This window comes from Leptodactylus fuscus, chromosome 7 (assembly GCF_031893055.1).
Source record: "Leptodactylus fuscus isolate aLepFus1 chromosome 7, aLepFus1.hap2, whole genome shotgun sequence".
Classification (NCBI taxonomy): Eukaryota; Metazoa; Chordata; class Amphibia; order Anura; family Leptodactylidae; genus Leptodactylus; species Leptodactylus fuscus.
In genome coordinates, this window is record NC_134271.1 from 97,770,628 (window position 1) to 97,788,511 (window position 17,884).

General features: G+C 40.1%; 1 protein-coding gene across 1 annotated transcript in view; it reads right to left on the reverse strand.

Moving 5' to 3' along the window:
- Positions 1–17,884, reverse strand: part of MAP4K5 (mitogen-activated protein kinase kinase kinase kinase 5) — an 81,962-nt gene that overhangs the window by 30,717 nt on the left and 33,361 nt on the right. The window contains exons 3-15 of the mRNA XM_075282593.1: positions 9,473–9,563; positions 8,658–8,722; positions 7,373–7,428; positions 5,826–5,873; positions 5,668–5,710; positions 5,509–5,581; positions 5,294–5,425; positions 4,911–4,973; positions 3,667–3,748; positions 2,843–2,959; positions 2,691–2,763; positions 859–914; positions 80–120 (exon numbers count right to left, since the gene is read on the reverse strand). Coding sequence (XP_075138694.1) covers positions 80–120; positions 859–914; positions 2,691–2,763; positions 2,843–2,959; positions 3,667–3,748; positions 4,911–4,973; positions 5,294–5,425; positions 5,509–5,581; positions 5,668–5,710; positions 5,826–5,873; positions 7,373–7,428; positions 8,658–8,722; positions 9,473–9,563 — 940 coding nt within the window. The remainder of the gene's footprint in view (positions 1–79; positions 121–858; positions 915–2,690; positions 2,764–2,842; positions 2,960–3,666; positions 3,749–4,910; positions 4,974–5,293; positions 5,426–5,508; positions 5,582–5,667; positions 5,711–5,825; positions 5,874–7,372; positions 7,429–8,657; positions 8,723–9,472; positions 9,564–17,884) is intronic.

Genomic DNA, 17,884 nt, shown 5'->3' on the forward strand with positions numbered 1-17,884 from the left:
AAATATAGTTAGACATTGCACGACAAGACATTACAAGCTCAAAAAAATAAAGTAGCAGTAGATAATTAAATGGTCTTACTCATGGTTTGCTCCATTTGTAAAAGGATTCCAGTTGATACCCTAAAAAATAAATAAAGGAAATTAGTTTTAGTGCAGCCAGACAAAGGCCAGAAATAATAGTCCTGACAACAGCAGCCAGTAAGCAACTTTCTCCATTTTATTACTTTAGACAATAAACGTTCAATTCTCTAATTATTAAGAATTATTGGATACAATTAGTGCTGGCTACGGCTTACTTTCCATATAGCAAAAGAGGTGCAACGGGGAACTACAGCCCAAACATGTAAAACCTGGCACAAGTTCTGTAAATGCTGTTGAATAATTTTATTTCTTTGGCTTTGCTACCTCAATAGCAGGTTTCTTGTGTGTAATTTGTATTGTGCATTTCCCTCTGAAAGTCAAGGAAGGAAAAAACATTACATGGTAAGACTCCCTGTGATCTAGTGTTGTGTTGGAACTGCACTTCAACAAGGCATTGCTAAAATAATTCCCAACAGTGCCAAACTGCTGTGGATGTCCTAGAAGTTGAGGAACCATTGATCAGACATATTGGCATATTTCATTAGTATTCCATCAATGTTTATGGTGTAAAAAAACATTTATTGGCCAAAAACGGTGAAAAAATAAGAATAAAAGAACAAGTCCAAGAGCTGCCAACAGGTGTCACTATAGATCTGCAATACTGTAAAGGCAATAATAGACTGCACAAAAAGGTATATGTGAATACAACAGCCTCAAGAGAAATACTGAAAAGTGGCAAAGTCATTTTCAGGAATTACATCAATTCTAATAACTCACCACTTCATTGGCTTCTGTCTCTTTCCTGAGTGGAGGTTCAAATTGCAGCTTATCAACTGGAAGACAGAGATGGGGTCAACATTGGCTTTGTTCACACGGGGCAAGAGGGGGCGCTGAATCTTCCTCAAAATCCACCCTCTCACAATAGAGGTCTATGCAGACTGCCAACGTTCTTTTTTTCCGCTAGCGGTTTGTTCCCGTTAGCGGAAAAAAGAAGCGAGCTGCCTTCCTTCAGGCGGATTCCGCAGCTGATTCAGGAGCCGCGGAATCTGCGGAGGGCCTACTCCGGAGCCGGAAGCCGCGACTGTCAGAAGCCGCATTTTGGTCCTATTCTGACACGGGTCAAAATCAGGACCAAAATACGCCATCCCGGTCCAGTGTGAATGGGGCCTAAGAACACACTAGACATCTACGCAATACCTTAAAACATAAATCATTAAGTATTAATCACTGTGTTAAGATATGCATCATATTGATCAAAATGAACACAAACAGGAGCAAAATCTAAATCCTTAAAAGGAGTCTGTCACAAGAACCCAGAATATCAATCTTGATAAATAGGTCAGAATCACCTGAACCAAACGTCGCTTTCCCTTTGTGAATCGGTGCATCCAATACTGACATATTGTTATTTCTGTCCACATGCAAATTGATGCAAGAAAGAAACACTGCTTGACCCTAACTTATCTATCTGCGGGGTTGGTTTGATATGCTGGGTTCTGGTGATAGTATACTTCCTCTAAATAATAAATGGAGTCTATGGGAAGGACCCACACTCTGAATTACAATGAAGCTTTATGATACAAAGGTCCACTAATCTACTTCTTCATTTTTCTGGGTTATGTAATTGCAAGCAGTCTGATGTCCAGTTCACCTCCAATTCTAGCCTGAAAGAATGGAAGCTTTCACTACTAAAATTATTAGAATAAAGAGGAAATAGATCTTTTCAGTTCAGTTTAATAGCAGTTACTGTTACCTTTCACTAAAATTAACTCAGTTAAGAGAATTGCAGTTGTGACATATATGCACACTAGCACCCTTTATATTAAAGGGGTTTTTGCTTGTTTAGCGCCACTTTAACCATATGGCAAATGGTGCATCATCACCAGGTCTGAAGGTAGTGTGGGCCCCCCTCACCCAAACTGGATTGAGCGGGACAGTCTAGCATGTCAAGTGCTGTTTTAGACAGCAGGCAATTATTTTAACTGTGTCCTTAGGAGCACCAAGCACCAAACAGCAGACATCACTGCAGTGGCAGAATTCAGGCAGCGTTCTTTTACAAGTGAGGTTTTTGTTTTTTCATATTTAATTATTATTTATATAGCACCATTAATTCCATGGTGCTTTACATTTGGGGGTTTACATACAATACACAAAATATACAGGTAGATATAATACTAAAAATGACCGATTGGCACAGTGGGGTAGAAGGCCCTGCCCGCGAGGGCTTACAATCTCGATAGTGACTGAGGGGCAGGGGCTATGAGGATTAAAGTTTGTGTGTGCACGTTACTTAGGAAACATTTGAACTGGGCCCATTAATGTATTAAAATGTCCCTGCACTTGTTTGTGTGGAATGGGCGTAAAGAACACGCTTGATTGCTGTTTATTTTAAACTCCTTCCCACCAAAGGCAGTTCAGGAGAAGAGAAACAGGTTACCCAGAGGTCTCGTTACCATTTTCATTGGGTGATTCCTGCAAACAAACATTTATCACCTCTCCAGCTGTTGCACAACAACTCTCAGCATGCAATAGATGTTCCGGCAATCTTTTATACATAATGAATAATATTACAATATATACACAATATTATATTACAGCTGACAACTCACAGTTCAGTTCAGATGCTGTCCTCTCTGCTCTCTTATTTGTAGACTTGATAGTATGGCGCACAACAGATATGGGCTGAAAGATATCAGAATAGAAAGCATTAATCATATAGGTTCTCAAAAACTGAAAGGACTGATAATGGTTTGATACTCACCTCAAGATCATCATCATCAGGCTCAATGTAATGGTGGTGGTGGTCTGGATTGTTAACCTTATCCAAGAGCTCTAATGCCAGTAACCTTGAGAGACCTCCTTGTGCCACAAAAGTGTGCTGAAAGGTGAGAAAATATAACTCATTTAGTGGTGAAGAGTAAAAAATGTATTAATAGTGATCCCACCAGGCACATACTAAGAAATCATAAGGCCTCACAGTCAAATACAGAAAAGGACAGCTCCCCAATAGACTCTGCTGAATGTACAAGATTTTTATTTATTATGCCCAATGTAATCGGTCCAAAATTCCATGCAGACTCATATCTTATTTGGTAACTTACATAATTGCTTTTGTGGCAAAATATAAAAAAAAATTCTGAATGAATGTAGCCACAGCCATGGTGCACTAATAGCATATGGGTTTATACATTCAGCATGGCAAGGAGATTAAGTTGTTCAGCAGACACTCAACATGGGCATTATAGCTATTTATGTGCCCAATACTTATAAGCTGTTATGTGCACCATAATGCTATTCCAAAGTGTATGCCTAATAATTTAAATAAAAGTCCTATTTTTAACATTAAAACCTAGGATACATGCAGCCTTGCCTCTTCACCCCCATAAAAATTCTAGAACAGAGTATCACTTGGAAGCTTCAGTGTGAAGTCAATAGAATGGTAAATGCCACTAAAATCCCACATTTCTGCAGTGCCTTTATTCTAACAACCAGCTTCTACCAATGACATGTCGGAAAAGTATTCCGTGAATTTGTTCTCCATGACTTGCTGATTCTAACTATACAAGACTCAGATTTGGTCCTTACAGTTAACAGTCGCTCTGCAGTTGGCCGTTTCTTTGGGTTTTTGGTGAGAGAAACTTTAACAAAGTTTTGAAACACCGGAGTCCTGAAAATGAACACAAAAAAATGCAATGAACTTCATGAAGGGGATAAATGATACGATCTGTTCATTCAGGATTTGCGCTATTCTTACTTCTGACACATGGGGATCAATAAGTCATCTTTACTCATACAATATAAGCAATGCCTGACATCTACAGACGCTGAAAAAGTGATCCTGTGAAGAGTTACAACATTTGCTTACATAGTATGGTTTCAACTGGTGTTGTAAGGAATATATGGTTCACCTACTTAGTTACTGGTGGATACACATGCTCAGTCACTCTTAGTCCAGATCCAGTATTTAGAATGGAGGAGTCAATGGAAATCGCTTTCTGCCCTTTGTTTCATTGCTGAGCCTTGCAGAAAGCTATTTCTATTGGCTACATTGCAGGGATTTGGCTGTAGTGGGAAGAACTAAGCATGCATGTCTGCCAGCATTTAGCTCAATTGGTGGACGTGCACAATGTCATACGGTAACACCTGGTGTTGAACATAGGTAACTGCCAAAACTCTCCACTGAATCTTTATCAGCATGACGAAGATTACTCAATTTTCATGATCTATACAATGACTAAAAGGGAACCTGTCACATAGAAAATGCAGTTCAATCTGCAGGCAGTATGTTATAGAGCAGAAGAATTAGAACAGACTGATATACAGATCTTTGGAAAAAGATTCAGTATAACTTGTCATTTATCCATGGAAACCTCTGCTCTTTTTATGCTGAAAAATAAAAAAGGCGGTCCTTATCAGTGACTGACAGCTATATCTGTATGTAGTCAGAATGGAGGCTGTCAATCACTGAAAGGACCGCCTCCTTGACTGCTTAACCAAGAGAACATATTTTAATGGTTAAACGGCAGAGTATACTGACTCTATTTCAAGAAAACTATATAACAATCTGTTCAGCTCCTCCTGCTCTATATACCAGGCTGCCTACAGTCTGAAGTGCATTTATAAATAAATGGTGGTAGCTTATTACGTTTATTGTATTCTTGTCTGTACATATCAATATGATCACAAGAACATGTCATTTACTGCTCTCTGTCTCACATCATCACAATGGTTACATTATTAGCTTATCTACAGGCACCAGGAATGGAAGAACGATACTGGCACCTGTAACCACTAATCTATGGGTAGTTAGGTTCATGAGTTGTTCTTACCATTTCAGCTTTTCCTTTAGCTTTGGAGGCTGGAAGTTGCTCTTTGACATTAGGAACAAAGCTCTAAATTGGAAAAAAAAAAATATAGAATTAGCACTGAATACAAAAAATGAACCTGATTCCCATGCAGTAAGCAGATTAGTACACAAGCATGCACAGAGTTTCTGGGAGGGTCACTACTTTAGGAGATACTGAGGCACATGGCTCTGGTGAAGTGCTGTTCTCTAATCTAGGAGGACGGAGCATTACAATACAATTACAATACAATTACCCTGTTGTAAACATTAAGCAGCAGAACCTCTCTCTGCAATCTGAACAACCATTTTCCAGACAATCCCTTTAAATCAGGAGCAATAATTCTACATTATTTTGTGACAACAAACCTCATTGGATGAAGATCAAACAACGGGGGCTGCAGCTCTGCCAGTTCTATTGAGGTGATGCCGACGGCCCAAATATCACACAACTGGTTATAACCTCCATTTTTTTCCACTGCTGCCACTTCTGGAGCCATCCTGGAATAGGGCATAGTTGGTTATACATTCCATATATGCATAGGTACTTATATAAAAAGGAAAACAAAGGGGTCTCTCATTACCAGTATGGAGTTCCAATGAAGGACTTCCTTTTTGCGATTGTTGCAGTTATCTTTGCTGCCACCCCAAAATCCGCTACAAGAGAAACAGGGGAGTGAAATACTAAGACGACAAATATGACCCAGCTATATGTAGATAATCAGAAGCAAAGAGGAAGTTACCTAATTTGACATCTCCATTGTCTGTGAGTAGTATGTTGGCACCCTGCAATAGACATATATATCTTTTACATTATTGAAAAATGACCAGACTGGAGGTTACATAAGGGAATCTTAGTAGAAGGAATAGATAGACATGATCATTCAGAAGTTATCCTTACCTTGATATCTCTGTGCATTTTACCCTTGCTGTGTAAATATGCCAGACCCTACAAGTAAATAATAAAAAATAAAATGCAGACATGGGGAGAGGCAAATCACTGCAGTAATAATATGATGTGCTACCAAAATTCATTTTACTTTTGGTAGGTTTGATGCAACTGGATGGCTTCACAGGGGAAAAAAAGGCCACAGATTTTTTTTTTTTTTATTTTCTAAAGGGGCTCTATCACTGGGAAAAGTCATTTTTAACTAATCACATCTTTGCATATCCTTTAGAAAGTCTATTTCACACCTACCTATAGTATGTAGATTGCCTTAGTGGTTTCTGAATAAGTCCGTTTTTATTCATATGCTTATGAGCTTCCAGCCAGCACAAGAAGTTCCCAGCAGCCTCCTCTCTCCTATTATCTCCTATGTGTGTGAGGCCAAACAAGAAGCTGAATCATCATCAGCAGCCTCCCATAGGAAACAATAGGAGAGGTGTGCATGATGTATCATGCAACAGTCAAATTAGCATATGAATAAAAACGGACTTATTCAGAAACCACTGAGGCAATCTACATACTAAAGGTAGGTGTGGAATAGACTTTCTAAAGGCTATGCAAAGATGTGATTAGTTAAAGATGACTTTTCCTAGTGATAGAGCCCCTTTAAACCAAAGCAGTGGATTTTAAAAATGGAAATACAAAGGAAGGATTTAAACTTCATGATTGGTCCAGTAACAGTTTTTGGTTAAGAATACATCAAAAATTGTGGTGACTATCAAAAAATCAAAATATTCCAATTTTCCATCAAAATTCACCATGTAGCCCTAGTGAAACATAGTAAGATTTTAGTCATGGAGCCTGGATACCAAATGATATTTGATAAAACACCAATCATATACAGTACATTAGGTAACAAAACATGTGTCAGGGAGCACCAAAGTATATATTCATTAACTATCCAAGTCTACTATTTGGCTAGTACCAGCAGACCATAACATACTCAATAATGGAGAAGATTTAGGGGGAAAATAGAGTAGTCGTTCATAACCAGTCAGATGGTTCTTCATACATTTTATCCAGAATCAAAATAGTTACTAAAGGTGACTACTCCACTCTCTCTGCACTAGTATTGATAAATCTTCCACAATAAGTGGGCATTAGTGATATCAGAGTCCTATAAACTCACATGATGTATGTAGTCAAATACAGTAAATGGAGATTGAGGTCAAGTCGCTGTGTGTGCATTTAATAAACTAAGCAAGGAGATGGACAGTCATTTGGGATGGTATTAAGGAAAAAAACTTAACACACATCCTCATTTTACTACTGAGGTTTTAACAGTAAAAAACAGGAATTAGTAAAACCATGCAAAAGCAAAAAAGATTTTTTTTTTTTTTTTTTTGCATCACCAGTCTGTTAAGTAACCGACCATACACGTTGGCAATGTAGTATTTCTATTAGATTGATTCCAACTGAAACCTTATGAATAAATGAAATGGCAAACAACAGACATGCGACCATCTACAGGTACCAGCACCCTGTATAAAACTCTTAAATACCTGTAAGGTTTCCCGACACATGTAGGCAATTTGGTTTTCTGAGAGCGGTCCAGTGACTGTAAGGAGGAAAACAGAACTAAGGTCGTCCAATGTTTATAACTACAGATGAAAACTTCCAGCTATAATATGCAAACAAGAACTTAAAAACTGTCCTTCTGATGTTCCTGCAACATTACATTGTTTTGCCAGCGGCCACCTTCCTTAATTCTACATCTAAATGACCGCCATGTAATACTACATTCCCTCTGTAGTGAAGGCCATAGGGGAAATTCCTAACATGTCAAGGCTTCCCCTGGCAAAATGAATTGTTTGCCATTGGTACCACAAACACAGACCGAAACCTGAATAGAGTGGTCTCTGATAAGAACATTATTAAAGGATGTTTTCAGACTTTCAGAATTTCTTTAAAAAAAATGCCCTGTATGAATATATCGTTAAGGGATAATTGGGATATCCCCACGTATATTAAGGAAACAAGCGTACCCCACCAAAATTAGAGCAACCTGACCCTAGAAATCTACATTTAGATATGGATCTTGCATCCTTCTCCCTGGCTAATCATCAGGGAAAAGAGTAGATATTGAGAGAGAGCAGGTAGGCACATGGGACCACTTCATACCAAATATATAATATGATGAGGATTTACTAAAGTACAGCAAATAGTTGTGAAACAGAGGCACAGCCAAATCAAGAAATGTCCGTACACTGTGAGCATAAGCTACAGCAGCCATGTCCCAATACTTGAGCAATACTGGAATAAGGCTCTTTCCTCCGCCAGTTTAAGTTTATCAACAGACACCTATCAGACCCCATTATATTCAATGGTTTCCACTGGAATCGTAACTGTTGCCTTAGCAGTCCACCTCTCCATTGTTCGGATCCCCTGATAGGCCTGAACAATAGGAGGCTAGCACTAGTGTGAACCTAGCATGAGGACAGATTGTTACTTTCCAACATAACCAACTGATAGAAAATGAATCCACTATTTTTGTAAGAACTATGTGGGAATATTACAAGCAAAGCAAATGACAGCTAAATCTTATAACTAGATTATTTCTAATTCCGCTCCCAGCTGTCCAGTATAACTGCAGATGAAAGAATGTTATTACTCTGAACAGACACCAACAGGACATTAACCCTTGTGGGACGACAGGGAAATAGTCGTATGTGGTTTTGCTGGACGCTATCCAATTTTGACATTGTGAAACAGTCAGTATACCTAAACAGATAAACGTTTACGTTGTAATGTACTGGTGCTAGTCACAAAGATGTCCTCACACCTTACCATGATATATGTCCTGGAGAGACCCTCCACCACAATACTCCATACAGATCCACAGTTTCTCCCGGCTTAAAGATATAGAAAAAGAAAGAAAAAGTTACCATACTGTATAATGACACATGAGCTACAATGCAAGGGTAATGGCGGATGCAAGGGGGCAGATATGCAAATAGAATGAAGTACTAATAAAACATTTTTAAAAAGCTTGAATGACGTACATGTGCCCATCTGTTAGTAGTTGTGTGTACTGCAGCATCTGGACCTGTTTATCCCCAATACCCTTTTTCCTTTTAATATTGTTTTTGGCCCATACACCTTATATATTCAGCATTACTTGCCCCGCATTTTCTCATACACCCTTGGTCTTAACTCCGAACTGCATCCGAGGTACGGCGCATGCACACAGAAGCCCGGCTCTACTCCTCTGGATTCACTGGGAAATTGCACTGGTCAGATCAGTAAGGCCAGCAAGTGAGTCAAAAGTTTTTGTTATTTTTAATGAGGCCATGGATTTCGTTACAACAAAGGTTAATTTGAGACATTAAACAACACAAAGGTCCTTACTGGCCAGAGGTTTACTGTCCCAAATTGCCCTGACAGATTCCCTTTAAGTATTAATATATTATATTTCCAATGTTACTCCTGTGGCAAGTTACAACCAAAGTTAAAAACAGCTGTCTATGTACTGTACCTTCCACATCCCAACCCCTACGGAATATGAAGAATTTAATATTAAGTACTAAAACAGACATGTCTGGAATGACAGGAAAAACAAATGAAAACTGCTGTATTGAGAAATATCAGAAACTGAACTGTACCAGAGATAGCTGCCAAAGTACGCCACAATATTGGTGTGTTTACATTCCTTCACCATGAAGATTTCTTGCTGTATTAGAGAGAAATCATCACCTGCAAATAAAGAAGAAAGAAGACTTGATAAACCACTGAACACTAGATACATATACAGTGATACACATGGCCGCATGCCCCTTCACTAAGCATGGGTATTATGGGAAGAATATGCAAATCTGCCTTCCATGATGTAATTAGGAAGACAGTTGCTGCCTCAGTATTGCAAACCAATAGAGGGCGCTCACTGGAATGTGCAAGCCTGTCTTATGACAGGATTCCAGTGAAATAACCCAATAATGGCTGCTCCCTTTAACATCATGCCCGACCTTCCAAGCGGCCTTTGTTTTGCAATGACGCTGGGATTATTACCAGGTCTAGTCTCTCAATCGAGGACAGCTGTTTCGATCTACTTGGATCTCTTCAGCCCAATGTAGAGAGGACTATAACCTGGTAGAGGCGAGAGGCTTAGACAGGGTTAGGGGGATATTGTCACTCCTTAGGGAGAGACCACCATATAGGTGTGTGGAGACTTAAGCCTTTAGCACTCCACTTTGCAAGGAACTATGGGAAGAATATGCAAATCTGCCTTCCATGATGTAATTAGGAAGACAGTTGCTGCCTCAGTATTGAAAACCAATAGAGGGCGCTCACTGGAATGTGCAAGCCTGTCTTCGGTCGGGCATGATGTTAAAGGGAGCAGCCATTATTGGGTTATTTCACTGGAATCCTGTCATAAGACAGGCTTGCACATTCCAGTGAGCGCCCTCTATTGGTTTGCAATACTGAGGCAGCAACTGTCTTCCTAATTACATCATGGAAGGCAGATTTGCATATTCTTCCCATAGTTCCTTGCAAAGTGGAGTGCTAAAGGCTTAAGTCTCCACACACCTATATGGTGGTCTCTCCCTAAGGAGTGACAATATCCCCCTAAGCATGGGTAAGAATCCTCTCTGCAGTTTAGTAAACACATCCAACCAATGTAAAGAGAGGTGCAAACGGCAAATTAAAGGGGTTGTCCCATCACAAGGATCCTATCTATACTGCTTGTTAATGTGGATGTAAGACTTTTCCTAAATACACTGCTTCAGCAAAACTGCTTTGTTTGTCCACTATCTTACTTTATTCAATTCATTATTGACACAGCCCTGACTTATCTTCTCAAAAGTCAAGTGATGTATCTGCTGCTCTCAGGGGGGAGGGAGGAGGGGCTAAGTACACAGGAGCGAGCCTGTGTATCTAGTTATTCCTGTGTCTACACCACGTGACCTAGGTCCTGCTCTCAGATAGGGGAGAGGAGCTGCTTTCATTTCTTCTGTTCTCCCAGTTATCAGGCTAGCTAATTCAATTGTGTTCATTATGGCAGAGACAGGCAGTCTCTGTATGTAACACAGAATGGAGTTGCTGCTGCCTGTACTTCATAGTCCAATGTGGGTGGGCGGAGCTACACACAAATTTGGGGGCGTAGCTAAACGGCATGTTGCATGTGAAACCCCGCCCACCAAATGATGCAAGAAACCAGGAAGAAAGAAGATTTTACAGGAGTGAAGACTGGTGAGTATGCGATGTGAGAATACCCCTTTAAAGGAAAGCTTCTCTTAGAATTTATTCACAAGCTGCAGTTTTTACTGCAATATTTATGAAGCTGCAGCAAATCTCTGTCTTTTGCTGCAAAAACTGTAACGTGACTAAACACTTAAAGAAGATACTTGCAGTGTATCTAATGAACTTAAAGGGGCTCTATCATTGGGGAAAAGTAATTTTTAACTAAACATTTACTTGCATAGTCTTTAGAAAGGCTATTCCACACCTACCTTTTGTATGTTAATCCCGTAAGTAGTTTTTGAACAAGCCAGTTTTTATCCATATGCTAATTAGCCTCCAGCGAGCACCCGGAAGAATCACCGAGCACTGTCTGCTGTGTGTACAGCATAGGCTGCTAGTGCTGATGACTCAACAGCTTTCCCTGCTCTCAATTTTTCTTTATTATTATATTTCCATGTTTTCTTTAAGTCTTTACATGAAGCAGATTTTATATGGACTTCATCCTAGGAGGGGCCTTCTCCAGTGTTACCCTCTCAGTTTTTAGAATGCTAGTGAACTGCAATACTAAAAACAGTCCATGGCCAAGAATGGCGCCGTTTCAAGTTAAACCAGAGATACACTTTCTACTCTCATACAGGCCACACCACTGTAAAGGTTGCAGACTTTCTTGCCTTCAGTAAAAAGTTCATGTTGATTTATCGTAATTCCAACCTTTGAGAGTCGGAAAAAACTACAGACATCCAAGATGTGCAGATAAACTCTGTGCTGCTTTTGTCACATGCTTCTTGTCCCAGATGGTGTCATAGATGAAATATGTAAGTCATCAGCCAAATATTGTTACTAACACAACTAAAAAGCCAAAAAAGTGTGAAAAAGGCCTGTTCTTTCAAATTCCAGCCATCTTATAGTTTCTTGGTTACAGGAAAAACACTTTCCTACTGCTCCTCTGACTTAAGAAGTATTAAAGCTAAAACACAAATTGCACATGTACAGTATAGAACTGGATATATAAAGGTGTGTCTGTGGTGTCCCTGGAATGACATTATTTTCTCTCTCTATACATACGGAATGGCCTCCTGGTCTTGGAAATTAATGAAATATCACCTAATATTAAGTCGATGCATTTTGTCGCAAAATAACCCAAACTGAAAGTCGCTCAACTAATCGATGAGAACCTGCGCCAACTACTCCTCCGATAAATGGCTGACAGCCATGGTCAGTCAGAAGCAGTAAAGATCCTCTAATAATTCACTAAATAGCCATCGACTGAATGCCTAAGAAAGTAAATAATTAACAAACTATACATCTAAGTTACACTATAGCAATACTTTAATAAGAAATGGAAATCATAAGAATATATTAGAAATAATTCATAACCGGCCCGGACTCCGACTCCACAGCCCTGAACAGGGCATTCCCATTGGACATTGAGTAGGTTTCCTGCATTTGTGGGTCAGCAAAAACGGTATATGCTACAGATACAGTAGGGAACCAAATACCACCTGATACATCACCTAATACAGCATATTTTGACTAAAACACCTCTTGATTGACAATTTGGAAATCAGATATGGGAACATCACTATCTCATGTCTCTCTCATGCCCAATCTCCCCCTCCAAGCAGCTCATATAGGGGAGCTTATCTCTGGAGAGGGACGTTTATTTATAGCAATGTCTACCTTGTTGATCAGCAATGTTCCCTTAATAGGACTGAAGGGTCCAATATAAAGCACCAATGTCCTGCATATAAAGCACCAATGTCCTGAATATAACACACCAAAGTCCTGCATATAAAACATTGAAATAGAGGCTGCAGTTTACAGTAATAAATCTATGTTGTAAAAGCTGTTGCTGCTGGATTTACCAACGGTAATTTATTACTGGATTGTTATGTGTCCAATTGGGATAATAAAAACTATTTATATTCATAGGTTCATCTAAGAGACACCGAAAGCGAATCCACACTATAAAAGGTATGTTCACACAGGTCAGATTTGGCTATGGTAAATCAGAAATTACCGTATATACTCGAGAATAAGCCGACCCGAATATAAGCCGAGGCCCCTAATTTTACCACAAAAAAACTGGGAAAACTTACTGACTTGAGTATAAGCCGAGGGGGGAAATGCAGCAGCTACTGAAAAATTTAAAAAAATTAAAATGGTCGGAGTTTTTGGGTGCAGTAGTTGCTGGGTGCTGGGGAAGGGGAGGGGGTGTTTGATTGTCTGTCTGCCCTTTCCCTGTGCTTGAGGACTGAGTTTTTTTACCCCCACTTGGAATTCAGCCTGGCTGACTATAGGGTATCTGCAGTGCTCCTATTAACCCCTTCCCGATGGAACAGGAGCACTGCAGATCCCCTATATTCAGTAGGTCGGGCACTTTGACACCGGGATACCTAATGTGTATGTGTTTCACAGTCATTTTCTACTTTTATATGTATTCTAGGGAAAGGAGGGACTTAGAACTTTTATTACTTTATTATTTTTATTATATTTTTTTTAAAGCTTCTTTTTTTTCACTATTTTATGGAAGATTCTATACATTACTATTGCGGCTGGTTATAGACACCCCCCCCCCCCCCAAAAAAAAAAAAAAAAAAAAATTATTTTTTTTTTTTTTTTTTGCTTGACTCGAGTATAAGCCGAGGGAGGCTTTTTCAGCACAAAAACTGTGCTGAAAAGTTTGGCTTATACTCGAGTATATACGGTACTTTACTACAGGATGTGTAGCAGAAATATGAGATTGATCAGCTCATTCACTGGGCACCCCCAGAACAAGCAGCATGCCGCTTACTCCTAAGTGTTTCTTGTCTGCTGAACAATAATGCTTGCAAGCTTTTTGTTTCCCTGATAAATGTGAATGGGGTTGCAGATAACTCACTCATTCTCAGCATAGTTACAGAATTGGATCACATATTCACAAATTGGGGTGGATTGAAATCTATTTTGTATCAAACACTTAAATGTGGTTTTCCCACCCATCAATTTATGTTAGGACATATTGTGTGGAAATGCACTAACATACTGATCAGTGATGGCCGGACCTTTGGTCCACCCATCACCTGAATGAAGAGGCCACAGTGCTGAAGTGCTTGCAGACTTTTCCCTTTGCACAGCACCACTGGCACAATGATGTGCAGGGTCTGCAACCTGCACTTGTTCCCTTGACTTTGAAAAAAACAGCCCCGAGCAGTGCATAGTGTAATACTGCTATGCAATAGGGGAATTTAATGCAGAAAAAAAAGTGGTAGGACTCTCACCTTATAGAGTTGTGAGAAAGGTCACAAGTACCGTAACACACATGTAACAGTGTTTACTGGTCTCTGGAACGGCTGGAGCAACAGGAACCTATGGTCACCCAGGGGTGTCGGGAAGCATAGATAGAAGGACCAAATCCGAAATCCATATTGGATTCTGGTTCCATGAGAAGGAACTGCACTTGTCCAGAGAGGTATTAATCCAAGAAACTGTATTACAGTAGATCCACACACTAAATACCTCTCTGGACAAGCGCAGTTCCTTCTCTTGAACTAGAATCCAATATGGATTTGTGATTCGGATCAGAACTATGCACTAGGACTCTACCATTTCTTATAACAGAGGTCATCATGTGTCCATATTTTTTTTCTTTTGGTCTGAGATTTCTATGTCACAGTTATGTCGACATGAGGGAAGTGTAGTATTACATTGCAATCACTGAAACCTGTGGGTGACCATTAAATACATGGCTTTACCAAGCTGCTACTTGCAGGTCCTCTCCATAATGTGGCTAGAACAGACTGCATTTCCAGAATATTGCTAGATGCCAGTCCAGAGTCAGCCATCTACGGCCCACTTAGCTGTGCGCTTCAGATGCCCTAATGAATATATACTTTGGGAAATTCCGGTTTTCCGTCAGTTTCCCTTTAAGCTTGAACAAGACATGTCATATACTGTGAAAACAAGGCCAACCTGCACTACACCAAGTTAAATGCCACTCCTAATTAACCCTTAACCTACTAGCTAACGTGGAGCGTGTTTTCACTTGATCAGGGCTGTATTTGAGTCTACTGGCCCAGGCTACAACATGGCTGTCAAGTCTTGTGCCAAAAATACATCTACCCTCCCTTGTAGAGCTGGTGCTTTTACACAGCCGTCAGCGTGTGCATACAAGTAGCATGCTTTTCTAATGCTTTCATTGCAAGCAAAAAAACTGCCTGTTAAGACTCAATTCCCTTTGCAATGCAGCTCTACAAGGAAGACAAGCTGGGACAAGCACTAGAAGTATTTGTTTACAGAAGGCCTGTCAATTGACAGTGGCTGAGAGCGGGTCCAACGCCCAAGTACACTTCGATCGTCTGGGGAGGAGATGCTTCACCTGCTATTTCAGGACAACGCCAGGGAGCGGCATAGCCTGATGGGAACACAGTATAAAAAAAAAAAAAAAAAGGAACAAATGGTGCACTCAATGTAAAGGAATGCAGCAATGGCGCACACGTCACATTACATTAAGGCCGTCTTTAGACAGTTCCAGCAACTAGATGTCTGTTGTTGGTTTTAGAAGTTAAAGAACTTTGAGCAAAATTGCAAAAAATGCATGGAATGGAAGTCATTTTGAGGAAGTCGAGAACAATGAATCAGCAGGGAAGTCTTTGAAGAAAGAGCTGAGCGAGAAGAGCAAAGAGCCTACAGAGACACACACTGGCTACATATGGCTAGAGTCCGGATGTTCAGTTTTGAGTTAAAGGAAAAATTAGTGGGGGTGGGGGACGCAGACGGGAAAACTATGAGGTCTCCCAAATGATGGTTACAGTGGACAAATATCCCATAAGGTTGGAACACTACAGGTTCCAAGCAAGAGGCTACTGCACCACAGAAAATTCTGTAAACCTTAGGGACTACTGAAAGTTATTTTCTTGTCTTTAGTTACATGGGAAGAATATGCAAATCTGACTCCTAAGATGTAAACAGGGAGACAGTGCCTCTGTTATGCCGCCCTCTATGGGAAGCACCCTGAACATCATGTTCGACTTTCCCAGAAGTCTTTACTGCATAATGCGGGGTTATAACCAAATCAATTCCTCAGCTACGGACGGCACCGTTTCTGTCTGGTTGGACTTCATCAGCGCAGCCAAGAGAGAATTGATTTGGTAGAAGTGAGAGGCTGAGAGACCAGATTATGGGGATAACGTCCATCCTTAGGGAGAGACCACCTTTTCAGGTGTTTGGAGACTTATACAGCCATAGTTGCTCCACTGCAACTGCAACTTTAGTTAGTGATTTTTAGAAACACACCTGTATTCAGCCTGGCTGTGGTCAATAGAGTGTATTAGGTCTCAGTTTTCAGGATAGGCTGTTTTAATCTTTTTCTTATGTACAGTCTTACAGGTTAGACTTTAATTTGTCTAAAAAACAGATTTTGCTCATTTAGGCTGAAAGTAGGTTCTAAAAATAGTGTGAAAGACAGCAAACTTCTAAGTGCAAAAAATAGTTTGGCCACATTGGAAATTTTTAGCCTGCGGAAAATAAGTGTTCGGGAAGATCGACAGTTTTTGGTCATTTTTCTTTATACAAATAATAATCTCCTAAAATGTTGCTGACCTATGGCAAAGTTGATTCATTTATTTACTTTTTTTTTTTTAATTTATTGGGATGATTTAAAAATGTGGTTATGGAAGAGAACACGGCTTTATATTCTAGCTGCACATGATATTATTTGCCATGCAGACTTTTACATAGATTTTAGCATAGTCACATTTTATTTGCTCTCCATTACCATTCAGTGAGGTGCAAGTCAGCATGGATATTTTGCACAAGCTTTAGAAAGTCTGGGACCAGAAACCAGCATTGCAGACAGATATTTCAGATATTTTTGACAGTATGTGAAAGAGCTAATATGCATATTAACAAAAATGGGACCCATTCATAAGGGAAAACTTGTCTGTATCTGTGGGGCTGGATCGAAAATGGTAAATAAAAATGGTAGAAAAGTAACTAGTTGTATTTGGTTTAACTGGTAAATCTGCCCTTATTTACAAGCACTGACGTAGTGGTGGATAAACTCAGCCCTACTACAGTAGATCTGTACACTGGAATAAACCGTAACATGTTATCCAGAATGTAAGGCCTCTGGGCTACAGAGAATTACTGTCAATGTGCCAGGCCAGTAAGGCACTTGTGGATGAGGTCACCCCATGATGTACCCTGGTTACATGAAACCACAGTGACCTCACAGTGATACCAGTTACCTACTGTCCACAGATGACACATCCGCATCACCAGGGAACCTCCCTGTATAGAGTTACATACAAGACCTGGAGAACAAAAGCTGGTTACATTAGTGACACAGGGAGTACACAGCACACAGCTCAGAAAACCTTGTGTGTCACTAGAGGGAGTGGAGACTGCCTGGCATGACTTGGAATGACAAACAACCTGACAGAATGAAATATAACACTGTTATTGCCAGCCACCAGGGCACCTTTTACAATGTCTGTCCATCTGCAATGAATCCCTAGTCCTATGCACTTCCCCATTATAAAACCCTACGTTCGCATGACCTGTCCATTTTGCTAGGAGGCACAGACTGCTGGTATCATACATAACATAAAACTGCTCTTTCAAGGTTGATTCGTGTGGCTTACTACCAGCCAAAACAACACTGTACCGTAACACAAGGCTCTCAGTGTCAGGACAGGACAGACCCAACCACTTCCCCTCCTCCCAGGATCTCCTCTGAAGTGCAGGCTCTGCCTATGACCCAAATCTAGGCTGCAGCTTATTCAAAATCCACCCAGGACCACACATAGGTCAGGTATCTGGTGGAGATATACCATGACTCCAGCACTCTGCCTGTC